The sequence below is a fragment of the Catharus ustulatus genome, chromosome 1 (assembly GCF_009819885.2).
Source record: "Catharus ustulatus isolate bCatUst1 chromosome 1, bCatUst1.pri.v2, whole genome shotgun sequence".
In the NCBI taxonomy this organism is placed as follows: domain Eukaryota; kingdom Metazoa; phylum Chordata; class Aves; order Passeriformes; family Turdidae; genus Catharus; species Catharus ustulatus.
The window spans coordinates 48,282,531-48,305,954 of record NC_046221.1 but is presented as its reverse complement, the minus strand read 5'-3'; the positions used below and the strand labels follow the sequence as shown (position 1 = coordinate 48,305,954).

General features: G+C 40.2%; 1 protein-coding gene across 5 annotated transcripts in view; it reads right to left on the bottom strand.

Annotated features, from left to right (window-relative positions):
- Positions 1 to 23,424, bottom strand: part of BMPER (BMP binding endothelial regulator) — a 165,918-nt gene that overhangs the window by 75,446 nt on the left and 67,048 nt on the right. For all 5 annotated transcript variants that reach the window (XM_033076524.1, XM_033076542.2, XM_033076516.2 and 2 more), the window contains 4 exons: positions 11,583 to 11,682; positions 8,241 to 8,350; positions 7,482 to 7,622; positions 5,153 to 5,257 (listed from right to left, as the gene is read on the bottom strand). In XM_033076524.1, coding sequence (XP_032932415.1) covers positions 5,153 to 5,257; positions 7,482 to 7,622; positions 8,241 to 8,350; positions 11,583 to 11,682 — 456 coding nt within the window. The remainder of the gene's footprint in view (positions 1 to 5,152; positions 5,258 to 7,481; positions 7,623 to 8,240; positions 8,351 to 11,582; positions 11,683 to 23,424) is intronic.

Below are 23,424 nucleotides of genomic sequence, written 5' to 3'. Positions count from 1 at the left end.
ACTGCCAGCTGCCCCCACAGTTCAGGACTCACACTTCCGGGGTGGCAAATGTCGCAACTTTGTACATCATATAAGGCGCACTGGACTATAAGGCGCACTTCCGGGTTCGGGGGAAAAATTTTAGTCAAAAGGGTGCGCCTTATAGTCGTGAAATTACTGTATTTGCTAGCAAACTGGAGTGGAGCATGTTCCATCCTGCTCTTGCTTGATGTACACACACGGCATTAATGAATCCTTGGTCATGAATGCACTTGGGCACATCACCCACAGGGCCCAAATCAGTGTAAGCTTGTCTTTGAATATATTCAACTTCATGTTAGTGGACTTGAGACACACTTGCACTTAGGAAAAGAGCTGCATGAGAGTAGCACTGGCAGAGTGAGCAGCACTTTAATGTTTGTGTGACTCTGGGCAAAGAGAATAGCTGAGGACCAGGCTGCAACAGGAAGGCCTACCAAGCATCTGCTAGAACAGAACCCCTTAAAGGAGGAACCCTTAACACAGAAATAGATGGCTTAGCAACACTTACTTGTAGGAATGGAGACATGCAGCTGAATACCACACACTGCATTGCACAACCCTACCCCTCTGTTTCAATAAAAGAGTTGAAACCATCAGTCAAGCTGGAAGTGGCAAGAATTCAAGTGAAATTGGAATCTCCAAGGCAGACTGCTGAGGCTGGTTATTTGAGCCACCATGTTGGCCCGAGATCCTGTTTTTGTCTTGTAGAATAAGGAAACCCATTATTGCTAACATGTGCTGCAAGAGTTCGTTAGCATTGAGGGTTCCCTTAGGAGTGTGCTAAGTGATGTGATCCCATTTTTCCCTATGAATATTTATAAGCAGACCACATTTGAGTCTATTTAATTTGGGGAGTTTTTCTTCCTTTTTATGGAGTTTTCAATTTTGTGTCTGAGGGTTTTATTTTCTGTTTTTTTCAAGGCAAGACTAATTGATGGGGGAAAGGGGGTTATTTGGTTGTGCAATAGCAGCAGCTGTTGTTTTTTGTGCTTCATTTGGTACTAGAGTAAAAACAGCAACTTTTTGTTTGTAATAACAGATGCGTATAACATTATATTCAATCTGTGCTAGAGATGAGAGAAGGTGTTCTGAATAAATTTTCAGTTCACTTGAAGTTCACGGGTTCATAATTTATCCACAGAATCGAACTCTGCAAATGTCTTCACCTGCCATGAATTTAATTCTATTAACATTTGCATAGCCTTGGAGCTCAGAAATGGTTATATGCTGTAAAATTCACCAAGCTCTCCTCTAGCAGTACAAAAAGAGACATGTTCATGACCATTGATCATTACCACAGACTTAAAATGTTAGTGAGGAATGCAAAGGCATAAGGAGAGTGGGCAAGGTGACAAATTATGAGGATCAGTAATCAGAAAGGAGATGGCACAATGCAAGGAACAGACTAGAGCAGAGTTAGGGTAAGTAAATAGCAAACTCACGTAAGAAGTCTAAAGGAACTCTGAAACTCAGTCTTGCCAAATTTCCATAGTTAAATACTATATAGTTAAATACAATAAAGTATTTAAGCATGTGTTTAAGTTCCAGCACACATGAAGGGCCTACTAACTTCAGCAGAACGGGACACATGCTTGATAGCTTTGCTGAATGGGGGCCAGTATGTACCGCACCTTGCAGGCTGACACTACAGATAACTTGAGAGGGAATATCTGTATGGAGTCAGTGGTCAGAAAGTAAGAAACAGAAACCACAAGGCACAAGGCTCAATAGAATGCCAAGGAGAACCAATTTTATTATAAATGTGATAGGAGGGACTGAATTTGAAAAGTGTATTGCCTCCGCAGCAGATAAAAAGAACTTAAGAAAGACATTTCCTGCAATTACTGATATGGGATTAAATGCAGCAAAGAGAAAATAACAAAAGAAACAGAAATTTGTGTCTAGTGCTATGATGAAAACTAAAGAAATGGTAGAAACAGTCTTTAAAAATATGTCAGCCTGCAACCAATAGATTGAATAATACAAACAGTTGTGCAGTATTGGAAATTTCTGCAGAACTACCACTGTGAAACCCAGACTTTCAAGAAATAATTGGCCAAAATTTATTTTGATAAATAAAATAAAATTCCATAATGAAAAAAACTCACCCACAATATTATACAAAGAGTATTAAGACTGCACAGTAAAGCATTTACAATAAATTCATTAATACAAGCCGCACTGAGTATAAGCCGCATCGCCAGGTGTTGGCATTTTGTTTTTTGTCCATAAATAAGCCGCACCCGAGTATAAGCCGCTCTGTCGTTCGCAGCGAGGACCCACGTGCAACAAAGTTGCAAAATAGTAACAGAACCGCGGCAGGGTGGGGTTTACTGGCTCAGCTCGGGCCATGAGGGCTCAGGGCTGCCAACAGGGCTCGGTGGCCTAGCTCGGCGCTGCCACTCTGCGGGGCCACTCAGGGCCGGCTGCCGCCACCGCTGGGCTCGGTCACCCCGGCCCAGCGCTGCCCCGCAGCGGCAGTGGGGGCACAGAGCCCGCCGGCACCTGCAGTGGCGATGGGAGCTGGGGATGTAGCCTGCCTGCTCCTGCGGCGGCAGCACGCGGGGACAGGAGCCCCCCGAGCCGTGGGGCCAAGCAGGAGTGAGCCCCGCCTTCCCCCGAGCCACGGGGCCAAGCAGGAGAGAGCTGCCCCGCCTTCCCCCGAGCCGCGGGGCCAAGCAGCAGAGAGCCCCTGCCTCCTCCGAGCCGCAGGGCCAGCAGGAGAGAGCTGTCCCTGCTTCCCCCCGAGCCACGGGGCCAGCAGGAGAGAGCTGCCCTGCCTTCCCCACCCCCTGTGCTGCCTGCACAGAGTAGCTCCACTCATCATGCAACAGAGTAACCAATTTGTAACAACCGCGTAAATGCCGGGTTTTACTGGCAGGAGCTTGACTTTGCAGTTTGCACTGACTTGGTTTGCACTCCCAGGGTTGAAAATGTCAGAAAATTATTCACATATTGGCTGCACCTGAATATTAGCCGCATTTCCGGTATGGGAGTAAAATTTGGGTCAAAGCAGTGCGGCTTGTATTCGTGAAATGACTGTAAGTTAAGGAATAACATTCTAAATTTTTTGTGAATCTTCAATCCTTTCACACTCAGTTGTCTGTATAATATTACACATTTAATGAGCAAATTGTATGTTGCCTGGCACATAAGGGACACCAAACCACATTTTATTCCACAGCAGTCTTCAATAGTCAGTGGAGACTGCTTACTGTCAAAAATATTGTGAAGAGACAAAAAGAATGGACACATCTACAGTTTGCAGAGACAGCAGCATAACTCTATGCATGATATTCAGACTGTCAGCATCAGAACCACTAATATATATTTATCTTGAAAAATGTGGTGTGTTTAAATGATGTTTATAGATTTATGTCAGAAAGTCTCACCAAAGATTGCAGAGCAGAGATAAAATGCAAAATATTTAAATCAATTAGCATACATTATTTGCTTTAAAACTACTTGGTACCCACTTGGAATAGGAAAATAAATTTTACACTTGAGTTTACATTCTTTCTCCTACTTCTCCTTCCAATTTAGCTTGGAAGAGCAGAAATGTAAGGTGTACCTGTGGAGGAGGATGGGTTTGCTTGCAGCTTGGATTTTAAGGTGATGACTTGGCTGACTGATTATTGTCTTTGGGGGAATGCTGCTGCAGGGTAACAAAGTTGGTCTTTCCAGTCCTAAGGAACCAGACCTTGTTTGCAGACTCATCTCAGAGGTCAAGGGCAGTTTAGATTTCACATTAGCCTTGGAGCAGGTTCTATAGCAGCATTGATTGAGTTTGTCAGTCTCACTTATATGCTGCAGCACTGTCAGTGGTGAATTTTTACCCACCACTTCTTTCATTTTAGAAGCCACTTCAACTGATCATCTCAATGCTCAAATTTATGTATGGATACAGCTGAAGTGATGTACTTCACTGAATATCTCTATTAAGTCATATTACCTATTTGATCTCAGAAGCACCTTAAACATTTAAAATGCATGTGCCCAAGGAAAATGTAAATCCAATGCAGTTTGTTCGAGACCTGAAGAGCCCAAGCTGTCACTTCCTGCTTATACTGTGAATGGCATGAAAGAAGTAAACCTGACTGCCGTAAGCCATATAACACTCCCAAAAGAATAGCTCCATTTGTTCACACTTCCTGATGTGTATGCAGCATGTCATGTGAGGCCCATTAAGAGAACTGCCCTCTGCATTGAGTGCCAGAGTGACAGGAAAAGGATGTTCCCTCTTCTCAGGATCTTGAAGCCCACTGTCACACCAGAACGGGGAGTGCCAAGGTACAGGTTCCTCATTCTACCACCACTTCTGTCAAAAGCTTACACACATAAAATTTTACAAACCAAGAGCTTTTCATTTAAAAATTTTATGTTAGGTGTCTGTGATTCACATTTTCCCCACTGGCTTCCAGGATCAAGAAGGAAACACGAAGAAGGTGTAATGCTAAGAACTCAGCTCTCTCTTCTGCAGTTTTGCTCTAAGATCTGCCCCTACTTGAGGTGCTATTTAGAGCTTCATCCTGTGAGCCATAAGACCAAAATAATTTGTCAGATTCAGAAATCCAAGAAACAAAGGCTTATTTTAGCTCAGAGTTTCAAGTAAAGCTAATTTTTCATCCCATTAAGTTAAAATACCCAGGCCACAATCTTAGTGAAAGCAGTATGGCTTGGTTGAGGTAATTTTCTTTGATTTGTCTAATTTAGATTTTTAACCAAGTATTAAGGTTCATATACACTGAGAAATGCAAGTACAACAACCTCCTGTGGCTTGCCTTAACAAGATACACTTTACTGAAATATTAACATAGTCACCTCACGACTCTATAAAACTATTAAATAAAAGTCAAAGACAACTGTTCCAAAGCAGATACTTGGGACAGAGAAAGTTAAAAGAGAAGGAGAGGAGGAGCACAGTCTTCAAAGCAAGGACAGAGGCAGGAAGACCATATTCAGTATAACAGTTGCACATTTGGGGAATACTAGCCTAAACTGACATTCCAGATGACTATCTTCTTTCCAAAAAGCATGCTCCACTGTCACGCACACAACTTCCAAGAAACATTGGAAAAGATAATGGTGGAGCAGAAAAGAGAAGAAAGCTCAGTTAATTTTAAAAACTCACATGAGGACAGCTTCTGACTGGAATGCACTGTTTCTTGCGACACTCTGTCTTGCCTTTCACACAAGCACAGATGGTGCAGTTCACAGAGGACCACATCTCTCCATCCTGCAAGAGGGAACATGATACAGTATCAACTGGGTGGCAACAAGATATTTTAGCAATCTATCATTGCACAAAAAAAGATTAATTTCTCTGTTGGCATTGTGTCATTGTTTAGTCTAAATTATTTTGAGGTGTCGGTCCATGGCCAGTTGGATTCAAGACAGAGATCAAATTCAGCCACGTTTTCTTCCCTTTGGTTTTTTTTTGGTAAGAAATTAATTTTTACAAAGCCAACCAAATCACATTTGAATTTTTCAACAGTGTCCTGATTGTTTGCATTGTTTTCTCTCCAATAAGCATCTGAGTTGTGATCACACCTACCACAAATTTTCATTTAAGTTCATGTAATTAGAAAAACCCTAATTCACTAGGTTGAGCAGCATCTCTAAGTTGTTGCACATGAAAATACTTGATTAAGATATCAGAAGATAGCGAATTTATTCCCATATGTAGCATCATTTCAACATAGGGCAGGAATGGTCAAATAATTCTAATTTAGATTACCGCAGCACTTTCGTGGATATTTGATCTGCAAAACATCTGAAAATATTTAGAAGAGACACAGTGCTGAATGTCTCAAAAGCAGAGCAGGTAAGACACCCTATGTATAGCTCTGAAAATATGCAGTGCAGACCATAATATTCCTTGTGGTCTTGTCCCCACTTGGGATGAATTGCTTGTGCAACTGCCCTGGCTCCTTTTTACATGGTGCTGCATATGCCAAGTGTGGTTCCTAAAACATTTTCTCTCACCCACTTACAGTCTTATGCTAGTCCGCTTAGAGCCAAACTGTGCATGTATTCTGTTTACAGGGCTGCTGGGAAGGAAGGGTGAGGATAGACCTGACAGGAACAGGCAGTTCAACCAGACAGCTGTGAATAATTATGTGCCCACCTCAACATGATGTTCTGACCAGAAACTGAAATAGACTATATCTGAAATGCCAAGGAGCCTAACTTATTAATCTCAGCTTGTTTCATCAAAGGTTCTCTCTCTCCTATTTTTTGTTTCTAGGGAATGTTTCTATTGCCTGGTTTTTCTGATGTTCTTCGGTCTCTAATGACTACTCACCAAGCATCTGCCAGAATACATCACAGCTGACTGCATGCAGCTGCCCTGAATTTTTGTCCTACAGCTGGTTTTGCACAGGAGTGCAGAAACACATTTGGTGCACCCATTCTACCTGTATTAGAACACTGACTTCAACAGAGCAACACTGAATTTACTTTTTTGCACACAAGGCCAGAAATGGATGTAGTGTCTCGCTATTTCTTCACACTTCATATAATACTAGTAATATAATAAAGTCTTCACAAGAAGCAGAATATTTTAGGTGGGTGCCTAAGAAGTAGGCATTTGTTCCTGAAGCACAATGGCACCACTGTGAGAGTGCCAATCAGATGGAGCATAGTCTCAGAGTACAGTAGGTTCACATGTAATTTCCAGAATAAACACTTCTGCTATGTACACAAAAGACGGAATAAATGGGAAGTAATTCTGGCTGAGCAAACCAAGCATTCACACAGGACTTAACATTTGATCTGATTCAAGGGTCTCTTAATTCACAGATGGCCCACAAGGTGACAGAATCTTTTTCTGACACAGTGTGAAAAAAAACCTGCACCACTTGGAAAAACAAACAGGGTCTCAGGAACGGTTCTGAAGGGAATCCCTTGTGATTTGAATACATTGGGTGAGAATGCAGTAGGTAACAGTCATTACATGGCTATCCCAGTGTAAGATGTCAAGGGTGCTGTCCTTAGAAGACATGTGAAATGTAGTAAATCAAGTAACTTTCAGCCAAAGCTTCCGTTGGCTCAGTTATGGAAAAGACTCTGGCTCAGCCGATAAAGCCTACATACTACTCAGAATATCTCCTCCATGAGCATCAGTGTTGGTTTGGGAAAGCAGAGCATTAGTATCTCATACTAAAAATGTGTCAATTATCATGAAAAAGCAGGTTGAACATCTACATACAGAGAGGAAGACAACATGTAACATTCAAGGAGGAGCTAATCATTAACTGTTCCTACCAAAACAATTTATTCAAACTCAGGAAAAAAATAAACACATGGTAAATTTTTCAAAGCTTTGCCTCTGAATTGTTCCATCATTGACCAGAATGGTGAGGATTCTGCTAAAAACAAGCTGCAATACCAATTTACAGCAAACTCATGCTATTTTGGGCTGTTACAATGGTACCCTTGAGTCACATCTGAAACCTTACCTGGAAGATCTTATTGCCAAACTTGCACACTTTCACCTCCTCAGGAGAGATGTATGAGACACACTCCTTGCAGCAGTGGTCTTTGTTTTTATTGCATTCACCAGGAAGGAAGCACCTCTTCTTACATAACACTGTTGAATCCTAAGTACAATAGTGAAAGGAAATAATAAAATCATCACCAAGATGTTCGTGCTCCTGTGTGTCTTTATATATTTCTGCTTGCTCAATCATTGCATCCACCCAAGCTACAGGCCATGCTTTGAAGAGGTCAGCTCAGAGAAAATAAATATTATTTATAGAGGGAATCTTTCATGGTTTATGAAGCTAAAGCCCAGCTTGTACTTCTGTTGGCCTGCAAAATCTCATGGATTTGGTGGCACATTTTTTTTGCCTTGGTAAAAAAGTGTAAGTTGTTGCACTCATGTTAGGGAACAAAACAAAATACACTGACCTTCAGAATAAACATGGTAATTCATCATTTAGAAGTTCCTCTTCCATTCTAATACAGTCTTAAAGAGGACCACATAATCTGAGTAACTTTATTTTGCATCACACAGGATCAGGCATCATTGTGTCAGTTGAGGAAGTCAGTAACATTTTAAACTTTCCTAGCACAACTGCAAGTGCTTTTCAGATCAGATTCTTTGAGACCACACAAGATGCCAAAGAAGAGTATCAGGTTTACAATTCCACAGCCCTACAAATTACTACTAAGCCAGACAACCATCAGCAAGCAACATCAAAGCACTGTGGACTTACCTTGCATGTACATGCTGTGCAGTTGTCATACATAAACGAGGAACCATTATCATACACATTGCTGTGAAAGAGACAGCTTCCAAATGGGAGGTCAAACACTTTCCTTTGTCCTGGATAAAAATAAATAGTAACAGAAAAAAAAAAAAAAAAAAAGTGGTTGAAAATATGCCACATTTTCAACAAAAATAGTAGCACTTATTGTCATCAGACCAAATTCATGTGCAATGTGTCATTTGCTATGTTTTTCCACTTCAATGTGAAAAAAAATTGTATTTTTAACAGTTCACTATTCTTTTAGTGCACATTCATCTCTACAAATCTTGCTATGGGGTAGAATATAAATGACTTATGGCATGCTTATGTAGGAAAAATCTTTCCTCTCCTTCTCACCTTAAAGTGCACAGCGCAGCTAAAGGAATAAAAAGTAAGCACTGCACTCTTAAGGTAAGTACACTTAAACTAGTTCAAACAGTCTTTAACTTAAAGCAATAACTTATCAAATAAAGCAGTTTTAACTACTTTTAGCATATCTGTTTCAGGGGTTCACAGCAGCCAAGCTAAATCAACTCAGTGACACTGATAATTAAAAAATCATAGATATTTTCCTGTCTTATTAAGTTAGTTTGGTGTACCATGTGCTGACACAAGACTGCAAGAAATATAGGAATTTACATAGTTTATGAACAGAATAAGGGAAACACAACATATTTATTTTCCATAATCTGCAAATTATTTGGGTTTAATGGGAGTGAGGCAAAAATTTGGGGCACTATACAGTGAAGGTAGCAACAAAATCAAATCCTTCTTGAAGTCGTGCAATCCTGCAAGCACTTTCAGACCCAAGTTACAGTAGTTTGCACTCCTATAAGCTTCTCTTATTCTTCAGCTTCTTTCCAAGTAAGTTATTTTTAAAAAGAAACCATTATAATACATACACATGTGCTCTTCACAAAAACACTATACTTACCTTCCTAATTTTGAATTTCCTTGTTTACTTTTGGAGGTAGTCAACTAGTAAGTTATTTTATGAGTGGTTGTCACCCTTTTACCTTATAATTTCTGAGGTCTAATATTTAATAGGCATCAAACACAAGGTAGAGAATGCCCACTCTAAGTAAAAATTAGAAGTGCTAAATACAAAGTCAATATTTTAGCATTCAAACCATCAGGTCTTGGCACACTGGAATTTCTTCCTTTTCAATAATTCTTGATAAATATAGAGCATCTTAAAAGTTCCATTTTCCTCTCAGACATAAGTGAACAAAAGGATAAGCACCCAGCAAAATCCATTGGATTTGCCTCCAATTTTTGCCAATTGAATGTTAAACAAAAGTTATTAAATAATTGTTTTTGTTCAGTTAGACACAAATTAGCTACTTGGAATTAACCTGTGTTGGCATAGCCAGCCTTCCTTTCACTGAATATGTGTCTGTCTCAAAAGGTTTAATCTCTCCTGTGGGACTGACATAAGGAATCAGTTGACTCAGTTGCTCAGTAGCCTTAAAAGGAATTGCTCTACATGCATGCACTACTTATGGGCAAAGTTGTGCCATAGTCCTGTCTGTAACAACACTTCTGCTGCTCTCCATGGGGCCAGGACTTCAACTCCAGAACTCATGTCAGCAGGTGAACAAAAGTCCAGTTCTCTCTCACACCCTCTTGCCATGTCTTGCAAACTGCTCAGCATGATTTTGGGTGGCCAATCTAGTTCAAATAGTTGGTTAAAAACCACTGTCAAAGGAGATACCACTTTAAAAGATGTGGTGATGAAGAGATTGGCTTAATGGTTGTCTTTGCTGGCTCATAACCACTAGTTAAACTAATGATTCAAGTACAAGTAGAGTCCATAGCATTTTTCTAAACTATGTATGCTGAGTATCAGGAATTCAATTGCAGGGAGGTCCTCCACATGATACTTTAAAAACCATGCCTCAGCATCCCTGGAAACTTTTATCTTTCCTGACTGCTATGCAGTGCTTTACATCCTCACCAAAACTTTTAACACTTCCCTGTAAATAGACATAATAGACTGTTCCAAGGTATATGAAATGCTTCAGAGTTAAAACCACATAAAATTAAATTCATTATTATTACCGAATTAGTTTACATTGTAAGAAGGGAAAAAAAAATTGTAGAAAAATCCCCTTAAAGCAGACAAAAATTAAATTTGCGTTTTGAATGCCTAGTTCAAGGAGGAGAAAGTTAAGTCAGGAAAAGCATGGAGAGGAAAGGACAAGGAGAGTTTTCAGATGGAAAGAAAAAATGTCTTCAGCCAAAACAGAAGCTCAGCATTTGGACTGTACTCCTCTGCATTTCATTCCTCTACTGCATTGTTCCCTGATATTGTGGTTGAATGTTCCAGGCAGACCTTTATTTATCTATAGCTCTTCTCAATTAGGAAATAAATAAATTCAGATTTGTTTCATGTAGTCAAAAATGTTAAGTATTATCAAAACCCGGAACTCTCCATATCTTTGCTGGCTCCAAGACCACACCTAAACCTTTTAAGACATTTCAGATAAAAAATATAGTCAAAATTACAAAAAGTTTCCATTGAACAACTGGGAGTAATTAGCACTGAAATTTTTCCAAGCCCAGCTATAGGCCAAACTAAAGTCAATTTATTTGGTAGGATGTATGCACTCTTTGTTTATGAAATAGATGGAATGTTAACCTGTGGGATCTGTGGACAAAGAAGGAGTAAAACAAGGCAGTGCCTTATTTTGTCACTGCCTTGCTTATCATGACCTGGAAGAACCAGCCTTTTTAGAGCACCATCTCACACCTTTAAAATGTGTTGGAAAGATGTAATTGAAAATATTCCAGGATGGTAGTGTGATTCCACCTTAAGAAGGCAATCATGAGATGGACTCCTGGATCCGTGGCCTCTGTTGCTTTTACACAACAGTTTCTAAAAATGCAATGTCAGTTTAGAAGTTTCCTCTGAGCTGCATTTCTTCAAAACCAAGAATACAAATGCTCACTCAAGTAATAATGTGAGATGGTGAGGCCTTTTTCTTGTGGCAAACTCCAAAGCAAAATTTCCTCCCACCTTAACCTCCTTTGTAAAATATATAACAAAGGTGGGAAGCATCCCTATATTTGTTCTTCTAAGGAAGGCAACTGGTCTATGTTCAAATGCTCTTCTGCTTAGTACAACCCACCACAACCTTAACACTGACCCTGAGTACCTGTTCAAAATCTGTAGATCATAAAACTCTGATCAATAGAGTCTCTTTCATCTCCTAGAATTTACCAGTATCGTGAAATACCAGTATAAAAGGTTGTATGCACAAATATACTATATTAATTACAAAATTACTAAGGGAAAAAAACACTCACCTAAGCATTTGGGGCAACACTGTCCAGCAGGAATGTGACTGAGGTGCTGCGGACATGACAGAATAGGGCAAACTTCTTGGATACACTGTGTCCTGCCATCCTGAAGGAAAATAGGTTCCATTATAAAAAAATTAAAGCAAAATATCAAGTAAATGTGCACACGCACGCACACACACACACACACACAGAGGCAACAAGGTCTTTGCCAACAGCAGTATTTGCCAACAGCTGTATTTGCCAACAGCAATTTCTGCTTGCATCAGGCATACAGAACATGTACAACTGTCCTTCAAGACTTTCTATATTCCTTGCAGAGACCTTGGATTATGCATTTTTTTTCAATCTTTTAAACAATGAATGTAGTAACTGAAGAGACGTTGTCTTTCTATATTGTTTCTGGGTGTGGATATGATAAAACCAGGGAAAATAAAATCATTATCCATTAACATTTCTGGATGTTCTAAAAAGTTATTCAGCAAATTTTTATATTATTCTTCATCTCCCGTGTTGTGCCTTCTAGGCTTGTCTGGAACAGGGATTAAGTGCTGAAGCAAGATGAGACCAGGTGTTCTTCCACTATGTCTGTGACCTCAGAAGCCAAATTACCCAAAATCACTTAAGAAAGCACATTCATGTTAGCCTCCAAGGCCAACTATGCAAACCCAGAAGGTCTGCTTTCTTCAGAGGACTGAAAACCAAGTGGGCATATGAAATTTTGGGAATGAATGAGGGGGAAAAAGAAGAAAACCGAACAAGCTAGACTGGATATATCCTGGTGTATCAATGAATACCAGACACAGAGGCAAAGACGAAAGCACAGAAAATGTATCGAAGATTGAGTCAGTTAAAAGAGATCTTATTTCTCATTCTGCTCTGTTGCCTGATAACTTCATTGCACCTTCAGAGTACTATGTTTATCTCTAGACCCTCTACCAACGTGTGTTCCATGCTCATGAGAGCTCCAGGTCACCAAACTTTAAAAATCAGTCCACCTTTTTATCAGCAAGGAAGGTCAGTTTTTTTCATCTAACTGTCTTGTCTTATTTATCACTCAGAGTTGCAGGCTCATCCCAGCAATAAGCTTTGCATTCCTGATGATGTGATTGAAGGCTTATGGACAGTCTCCTCCAACCTACATGCTGAGCTCACTGGAGAGAGGTGGAAAAAGCCATTCTTTTTGAAGAGCTCTGTGCCTGAAATGATGACACACCACTCCACTCCTAATGGCCTCAGTGAGTCATGTAAAAGTTTTTACATATAGGCAGACCAACTGTTGCACAGAAAATAACACACTGACTGTACCCCTGTTCTATAATAACTTTTCAGGCACTGAAGTCTACCTGTCCCATTGGGCTACCAAAGCATCCTGAGTGCACATGGCTGAGGACTGCTCATAATTCTTTCATTGCAGCATGCAGAAACACAGAGTTTATTGCAGACTGAAGCGGCTGCTCTAAATTTAGGGTCAGACCAGAAACTTGACAAAACTAAATTGATTCTTTAGCGATGTTCCTTAGCATGCTTAGGGAATATATCTGTGAGAAGAGACACAGGTGCAGAATGAAAGAAAAAAACCAAAGAAGGGTTCTCTGAAATAGTGCTGTGATTCACCCCAGGGAAAATGGCTACAAGAAGCCAAAGTTCAAACTTCGGTACAATTCAGCAACAGGAAAGCAGGACATGGAGGTCTCAGCCAGACTGGTGACAGGATCAGGGATATATCCATGGAAGATAATGAGGAAAGGCTGAGGGAACTGGGACTGTTCAGCCTGGAAAAGAGAAGGATTCATGGTGACCTAGTTGCAGCCTTCGAGTGCCAAAAGGGAGCCTACAAAAAAGATGGAGAGAGACTGTTTAGAAGAGCATCTAGCAACAGGAAAAGGAGAGATGGCTTTAAACCGAGAATAGGCTTAGATTAGGTATTAGGAAGAAATCTTTTACTGAGGGTGGTGAGACACTGTAATAGGTTGCCAGGAGAAGTATTAGGTACTCCATTCCTGAGAGTGTTCAAGGACAGACTGGATGCGGCACAGAGCAACCTGGTCTAGTGAAAGGTGTCCCTGCACACAGCTGGGGGATTGTATGCAGATATTATTTAAGGTCCTTTTCAACCCATGCAATTCTATGATTCTGTGAAGATAAAGCAATACTCCAACACATGGTGAGTGCAGGTCCTTTCTTGCAATCTTGCTGCTGGATTTAATAGTCACATAAGCTGTGGCTCTGCAGAACTGCCATGGAGTTTTGCTTTTCTGATAGATTGAATCAAAGCTCAGGCTTAGGACACTATTGAGATGTTGTCTTTGCAGCCTCTTGCACCGGTGTCTTTACAAATACAAAATACCATGGGTAGCCTAAAATATTTTCTCACTTCAGCCTTTTGTTTACAGCTCCTTACTTGTTGTACTGGCTCCTCTGCAAAATACTAAGACTAGTTCCACCTGTCTCTTCATCTCACTGCTACTCCTGCTTCCAGCTGGAATGCTGCCTTTTAACATCAAAATATTTTCTAACTTGCTACTGTCCCAGATAGGCTCTCCCAGGTTTGAATGTCACACTAGTGCAAGTTCAAAAACAGTCTGAAACAAACCAATCTGTACCATTTAAAGTAAGAATAATTCTACCTGCCCTACAGAACTTAGAGAGATAATTCACTGGGCATTCATTGAATATTAAAACACACACAATATTTCTATTTTCTTCAAAGTCTCAGTCATCATAATTCAAGACTCAGAAAGCATGCAGAATATCTGTTTTTAAAGCAGCTGGTGCAGCCAGTGCTTTAAATGGCATGCAATAGAGCTGGATAGGAAAAAATGAATGCAACAAAAGCTCAACACAAAAAAAAAAAAACCAATGGGAAAAATAACCCTGGAGAGGAAGAAGATTGGCTTTGGATGACCAGTGATCACCTTTCCTCTTCCACTTTTCAATTGCACCTACAGCTTTTAGCTCACATTTCCTTGCATGATATCTCCCATACAGCCAGACTGCTCCAGGTCAGAAGCAACACTTTCCAGTAAAACCAAACTAGAATTGGAAGCCAGCACAGATCAATAAAGTACAAGTGACATCTGCTTCCTGTGGAAATGCTATTCAAGATCAAGGCAAATAAATCCTTGAGCAATAGTTAACATGAAACTTTAATCAGAGGAGGCCACTGCAGTTCACAGTCTTCTGGAGGTAACAGATTTTCTAAGAAATCTACTGTCTACATAGAAAATATTCACTTTCCACCTTGTAGACAAATAAAAACATGTATCACCTGCTGCCACCCCATATCTGCAAGACAAACCAAAAGGTTCTGAAGCATCAGCTCAGCAGGTGATGTGGACTGAGGTTTCGTCTTGTCCAAGCAGCTTTCTCAAGAGATAGAAGAGGGAGGGAGATGAAAAAGCATTTTTTAATGTTCCCACAAGAGGTTCATGTTTGAGAAAGACAGATAACAAATCCTTCTTTAAATGAAAGCATGGAGCTGGTCCATCTAGCCATTCATTCACTTCTGCTCAGCTCCTGCCTCAATTATGATATTTTGATGTTCAGTAAGGACAGAAGTAACTTGGCAGTGTTGAGAGATGCCCATCCAGGCTGTGACAAACTGGTGGATGCATTGGAGGGAGGACAAAGTGCAATTTGTGCCTGGTGCACGCATGTGTGCAAGTCTGTGTGTTGGGATAGACAGAGAAAAAAATGTCTTCAGAAAAATGTCTGCAGGCTGGGAGTCTGTTGTAATTAATCCCCAAGAACCTTGGGCTTCATCTACCATGAGGGCAAGAAAGTGATCACTACCAACAGTTTGTCTTTAGCAGATTTTTAAAGAACTCATGAAATCCCAGTAGGACAGAGATTTCCACACTGCCAATTTGCTTGCCACTGATAATGAGCATGTTTAAAATTAATAATATTTTACATACATGCTATTTAAAGGTTAACATCAGTATTATCAAGAACCAGTTTTCTTCTGGATATCTCATTTTCTATTTGACTTTCAGGTTTCACCTCTGTGCTTCAGTGAAACTATAAACCAACTGAAAAAGATTCCTCCTTACTTTTGCCCTATGTTCACCTTGCATTTGAAAGACTGTTCATCCCTTAAAAAAGTAAAATTTCCATTGGTTTTGCAAAATATTTTGTCTAAGTCCTGACTGGCATTAGGATTCAGTGGATTGTAAACATTTATTTTTTAATTTCCATTCTAGAAGAAGTGTGAAATATTTCATTTGCTACCAAGTGAGCCTATCCTTACAGAAAAAAATATACAAGGAAATATCGAAATAACATTTCTCTCAACTCTGGAACACATATTCCAGAAATTAAGAGCAAGGTCAGATACAAACTGTAAACTCAGTAGGGCTGTTGTAAGAACTAAGACATGTTCAAAGCTGTCTCCAGCTATGAAGAAAGATTTTACACCACCAGTGTGAGAAAAAAAACTTTGAAAGCTCAACAGGGTCACTACTGAGCAAGTCTGCCCCTGCCAGTGGGAAGAGAAACCAAATAAATACACAACTGTGTGAGTGTTTGTCTTCAACTACAGTAAATTCATGAATACAAGCCGCACTGAGTATAAGCCGCATCTCTGGGTGTTGGCAAATATTTCGTTTTTTGTCCATAAATAAGCCACACCCAAGTATAAGCTGCTCCGTCATTCGCAGCAAGGACCCGCGTGCAACAAAGTTGCCAAATAGTAACAGAACTATGGCAGGGCGGGGTTTACTCTCCCTCCTCTCTCCCCACCCCCCGTGCTGCCTGCAGGGATCCAGGCCCCACCTGCGGCGCAACAGAGTAACAATTTGTAACAATCGCGAAATGCCGGCTTTGCAGCTGCTCGGCTCGGCACTCTGGCTGGCGCTTCTGAGGTTGTAAATGTCAGAAAATTATTCACATATTAGCTGCCCCTGAGCATTAGCCCCATTTTCGGTTCGGGAGAAAAATCTTAGTCAAAATGGTGCAGCTTGTATTCGTGAAATTACTGTACTTTGCCCCAGTGCAAGTAACTAGAGTCACCATGAACATAGCAAAAAGTATTATTATTTCTGTGACAGCAAAGGCATAAAAGCAATAAATATACCAATAAATATTATTGGACATATTATTTAAGATTCAGATAACCATGAATATTACCATTCTGGAGTTAAAAACAATATTAAAGCATTCCATTTCATTACACCACATTGGCTGATGTGTATAGGGCTTCCTAGGTGAACTGGATGGTGTGTTGGCTTGCATACACCTGGTGGTCTCCAGGACCTCTGACTTAATAACTACTGTGTGCTAATAAAGACTTTGACTACCTCCCAAACGTGTACTAGAAATTTAAACCAGGTCAGCAACATGTACTATGCAAGAATCTCCAAAATGCCTCTGGAATCACATGCCCTGAAACCCCATACCCTGAGTTTACAATCAGCCTACAGTCCCTGATGTGCCATGTAAGTAGACTTTGGGTACAAAAGGGAGAGGACACTCTACTTAGAGTGTGGGTTTCATCTGGAAATTTAATCTGGAAAGGTGTTCTCTCCCAAATCAGATGAAAGACACTCCATTTCTTGTAAAAATGCTGGTGCAGCATGGGGTGGACAGCCTCTGGAAATAACTTCACCCCTACACAGTATTTCAGAGCCCCTGAAACAGCCATGTCATGCACAGTGAGAGTTCCCTGGAAAGGTCACGAGAGGAAGAAGATTTTTAGGAAACGCACAAAGTAGCAATACAGTTCTCAACATAAAAGCAATTGACACATCAGTCAGACAGACAAGCCAGAGCTTCCCACATCCCTGCAGCCTGAGCTGTTGTCTAGATTTTTAAAATGCCTCTCTAGAACATGTTAGATAAAATTCAGAATATGGAGATCTTGGGCTTCAATTCAAAACGGCAGGTATTTATACTGTATGTACCAGATTTTTAAACTTTGGATCTAGATCCCCTATTTTCTGCAATATCACACCTATGAAAAGGCTTTAGGAAGTGGCCCTGGCAACAGTCTAAAGTGGTGTCCTAAGAACTGTGTGTGAAACAAATGCTCTACAGAGCTCACGTACATTTTAATACCAGGTCATACCGATTAGTGTGGATAGAAATAAATCTTCTTAAATGTCTTAAAAATCACCTAAAAATCTATACACATTAGAAATGGTAAGATACAAGATTGTTGTGAATAAATCACTAAACCAACTCTGGGGCAAAGCAAAAGGCATAATTCTTGAAATTATTTCAATTTCTAATCTCAGTCTGATGCAAAGACATCAAAAGCAAAAGAAGCATAAAAAATTCAATCAGTTTCTAGCAGGTTTGACTTCTACCACCTCTCCTTCCATATGCACTCTTATGATACAAGTTGTTAGGTGTACAGTCTGTGTCATCAACAAGCTGCAATAACAAAAAAGTCTGACTGGTTGTCTCCAACCAATGTAAATTCATGTCCCCCAGCTCCAAGGAAATTGCAAGTGCAGTTGAAAAGTGTCACAGAGTTAGATCTCAACCTGAAACCAAGAACCAAAGTCTCCCTCTTTTGAAAGTTATTGTGTATATGGTTGTATCCGTCTGCTGAAAGATTTACTACATTAATTCATTAATTAGTAACTTAGGGTACAATGAAGGCTCTAAAAATGTTACATGTTCCAAATTATGTGTTATGTTACCCAAATACAGTGCGTACAAAGTGACATGCAGGCACCAGGTCTATCCAGCCTTGACATCCATTCCAGTTCACAAGAGCCAGTTTTCCTGGGATTAGTTAGATTAAGAAAATAGATTTCTCTTCCGTAGAGGGAAGTGAGTTGCTGTTTGTTAGCTGAAATATACCAGCATCCTCCCAGAGACTGAAGTACACTCTTCTGGGATGTAGCTTTCCACTTTGAAATCAGACTGTTGGGGAGCTGCTGCTCCTGCTTCTTTCAAGTTTCACAAAAACATGAGTTGCACTGTGTGTCCTGTGGGAGGAGGTGGAAGATCAGGGTATTTACCGCCTTGGGTGAAAGTGACCATTCTGGAACATGAAATTATGGGTTGTACAGTAACTTTCTTTAAGGTATGCACAGGTAGAGATGCTGGTCCTAAATTTCACAGCTGCTGAAACTGCAGAAGGGCTTCTTGGAGGAGGTTACAGAACTCTGCTCTTAGCTGGGGAACAGTGCAACCAGCACTTGGCCACATTTCTCCAGTCTAATAGCACTATTGCTAGGATGATACTGCATCTGGCTTCACAAGCCAGTTGAAATCAAATTGTTTGCTGACCCAGTAGCCTACTTGCAAAGTCACACATCTGAAGAGCCAGTAGCCCTCTCCCCTTTAGCGCTTCCACACAGAGCTCCTGGATCTGTTGAAAGTGATATTGTAAATAACTCCCTTTCTCTTGGAAGCCCTGTAAGGTTTAATTGTGGTGCATACTTTGTCCCTTTTAGGCTGATTTCCAAAAGAATGAAGGTTTATGCAGGCAGAAACCAGGGACACCTCTAGCTGGTGAATCACTGACCAGCTCCAGCCACAAATGATCAAGGCACTACTCTAAAAAAAGTATACAGAGACAAAGGAGTAAAAATCAAAATGACAGTACAATCTCAAGGATATTAAGTTCCTACAAGTTTTTTTCAAAGCCAGACTGCTGCAGAGAGTAGAGAGCCCCCAATTTCTTTCTTAGCAGGAAATCCAGAAAGCATTCTATAGTGTTAAACAGCAGCTGGTCTTCCAGTCAGCATCTCCCAGACCCTCCGCCTTTCTTTCAGTGCTTGTGTCATGGAGGTGCTAGAAAAAAACACAGATTTTTGCAGGTAGGACAAAAGAGGGTTTGGTCACAAGATCTCACATCTTTATAGATTTTATTTGCATGCAAGTATCAACTGTCCAATTAATAGTCTCAAATCTTGAAGTTTCTTGCTTGCTTGCTGGTCTGCCCTCCTTTTTCCTTGTTGTTTATGTTATTTATGTTGTTTATGCTTATGGTCTGAAGTTTGAAGAAACTGTCCTTGAGTCCCCAGCTGGAATAGGACTGTTTTGTCTTCATTACCCAGGCACAATGGAAAAGTACACCATGCAGAATAGAAAAACTTGGAACTTAAGGCATTAGATTAAGTGCCACACATCTATAGAAAGAGAGTTTTGCTGCTTCTGCTGTTCTGGGAACATAATCTCTGTTCCTGGGTTAACATAAGACAATTCTGTGTCCTGTACCTAATGTGCTTTTCCCATGATATGAGGCATTTTTCTTCATGCTGTTCCTGTGCTGCTTTTTTTACTCCCAATACCTAAAAGGATTAATGATACCTGTGTCCCAGACTGGCCATTAATCATCCTAAGTGCTGGATGCTTTCAGATGCATCCCATGTATTTGTTCTGTTGTGAGAGCCATTATTTTATTGATCCTTCTTCTGCATAGTTCAACTGCTGAGGCTTTTTCAAGGGTTTGATCTGTTTCTCTCAACAAATCTCTCCTCCAAGCAGAAGTAATGTATCCCACAAATTATTGTGTCTTTCATTCGGTGGTTTTCAATGTCTCTGAAGTTTCATCCAGAAGGTAGAGTTTCCAACAATGTGATCTATTCCTTCTTCTGCTAGTTGACAGTGAGTTCAGGAAAAAAAACCAAAACAGAAACAGTATCTCTCAAATACTCAGTGATGACCTGAGTTCACACTACACCACAAGCACCTTTGTGGACAGTTTAATTATCCCAGGCACTATTTCCAGCAACAGATCCACACTTTTTTTTTTTCTTTTTCTTTTTTTTTTTTTTTTTTTGATAGTGAGAGACTATCTAAAAAGTTACCATAATTTTCTCAAATTTACCAACTACACTTAATGCTTTAATACTATATAGTAGGTTAGTTCTTGCTTTCAGCATGCAGATGGTTGGCCAGCATCTCAAATCCAGCTTTATCTCTAGTCTGAATCCTTTCACATCATCTCTATCCCTTGCTCCCACTTCATTCACTTACTAATCAAACTCTTCCTTGGTGCAGGTCTCATTAAATTGATTGCTGATTGCCTTACAAAGTCCATGCTAGGTAAGAGTATCAAAAGGCTTTAGCCTTCTGAAATTAAAAATAGCTCATTATTAATAGGCAGCTACAAAACAGTAATGCCACAACCACAGGTACCACTGCCCCTATCCTCCACACACCTTGGTGTTTTTTATAAGCCAGACATCTTTACACAAATTGTGCTTCCTCCTCTAATCTCCTTGCCAGTTGCTGCACAGGGCACACTCAAACAGAGCCAAGGTTGGAGGCTAGAATATATACACCAGATGGAAGAAGTGGATTTCAAGGTAGGATGTAGGTAAGCACTGCCCCAAAGGCCATACAACCCAGTGAGGATCTTTCCACTGATTTTCAGACCACTTTGGATGACAGCACTTTAAACAAAAGTCCCAGAAGTTGCACAGGCAATGGTGAAAAATGAGCCAAGATAATAACTTAGGCAGGAATGGGCCAGGAAGTCAGCTACACACTGCAGAAGGGGAGTTCTTAACTACCTTGCGGGTAAAGAGCGGCAGCTTTGTGGGGACAGTAGATAGGAAGCAAAGACATTGGCAAGGAAATAGTTCTGGCACACCACTGCAGAAGGGAGTTCAGCTATTCATGATTAATTTAATTGTTGCACCAGAGGTCTCCAGTGACTATGGAAGCTTTGCAGTGAGCCACATGATTATTTATTTCTCTTCTAAAAAGAACTGTTTCTATGAAAAATTGCAATAAAACATGCCAAGCTGGAAACTCTGTGGACAGAATAACTATTAAAAACCACTAATAAGCTTCTTCAGATTATTCATATTAGTCCTATTGCAGATAATAAGAAATTTAGGGTTAAATCCAAGGGACATTTTTAACTTCAGTTATTAGAAGCAGAGCAGTAGCTCTATAAAACAGGTTCTGGCTTCTTGCAGCCATGACTTTTCCCCTGAACGAGTTAGAGCCTGCTTTGTTTTCATTTGCATTAAGAACACATGAAGCACAGTCCAGTGGGTGTACAGTTGTGTATAAGCCACCAGTGCATTTGCATAATGTTTCAAAGTCCTAACTCAATGCCTGCAAAATGATAGCCACTGCCACAATGTATTTATATTAAGATAATTTGCTTTTACTAAACTTGCACAAAGGGTTTTTTTTTCCTTTTTTTGGCTTCTTTTTCTACAGCATAAACTTTGTGATAGTACCTCATGAGCTTTTCTCACTACATCCTACAGTAAATGGTACTCCTGTAACCCCACACTTTGGCAACTGCCAACGACACTCCTCACCCCCACTTCCAGCTCCCACACTACAGTGCAGTACTGACCTCCCTTCTGAGAACAGCTTTTCCTTCTGAACAGTTTGTTCACAGAGATAGTTATTAAATCCCTCCAGTGCCCCCAGTGTGTTTCTTGCACATACAGAGCACTAGTACCATTGTGACCCTGAGAAAGGTGACAATTCTGACTCTCACTTCATCATCATTCTTTAAAATACTTGGTCACAACCAGAAACTTACAGATGTATCCACACATCTTTGCCTTAGAGCATTACTTTTAAATAATTCCCCTTAAGTTATCTGCAGGAATAAATTGCAAGACTTGAGTGAATTAAATCTCCAAATGCCCAAATTCTGACATCTGGCATTTAGATACAAAGTAAAAACTTTCTGTTCAGCAGATACTTTCTTTCAGACAATATGAACATCATTTCATCGAATAGTTTGAAACTGCAGGTTTAGGGATGCAAATGAGTAAAACCTATTAGGGTTGTTCTTGGAAGATCAAAAACCACACAATTTAGAAGCCAGTACCTACACACCTTAACTTTGAAAATTTGTTACTAGGTCAAAACCTATCAAAATAGTTCACATCAAATCACTATTCCATTCACAAGCAATGAGAACAAACCTCCTTCTGTGATTCAGAGCAGTGAGGTATTGGGGAGGTTGAGACAATCCTTCACCAGTTATTTCTCCCTTGCCTCAAGGTGTGATGATAAAGCACACTGGTACCTGTAGAACATCCATGGTAAAATAAACCATACTGTTGTAGTTGTAGTAGTAGTAAGGACACTACTTCTAGCTTTTTACAAGACCTTATACATGCATCTACACTCCTTGAAGGTTATGTTCCAAGTATACTGGTGAGGTAACCTCAGGAAATATAGGATTTCATATGCACTGCTTCCTTAATGCATCCATCAAAGGTTTTCATTAACAGAAGATCCTGCTTGTCCTAGGCACTTAGCAAAGTGAGTCAAAAATAGACTTCAAAGTGTTATGTGAGAAAGAGGTAAACAGCAAGAGAAAGTGGTAAACTACAGTTCAATCAGAGGATTTCTTGGAAAATAAAGTTTTAGGAAAACTAGGCTATTTTTACGAAACCAGTAGGTTATGAAACTGCTTCTACAGTGAAATAGTCATGGGAGTAGCTTCAATCTACCTACAGTGGTATAGGATTAGACTCATTGTCAACTAGTGGCACCTATATACAGCAACATCTGTAATACCACTGTGCATCATTCCAGTGCTTTGTGCTGCCTACAGCTCTCCATCCCCAAAGATGTGACTTGGCTCTACTCCAGGGTAGGGCACACTCTGGCTTGAGATCAAGGTAAAGTAACATGTTCTAGTCTTAAACACAAGCCTGAGCAAGGTGTGATGAGGAATCTGCAGTTCTCCACAAATAGCCTTGGGAAGCATTTTGATTAGGAATCATTTACAAGTCAGAGTTCCTCTGTCACTTCCTCCTTCCTCCAGGGGTAATGACTTAGAGAAGTATCAGCAGCAAATGCTGATATTTCCTGTCCTGGCTAGCAAGACTGATAGAAGAATAACAGGTTTTTTTCTCTCATTCCTAGCTTGCAAACAATCTGCACATGCATTGGAAGAGGG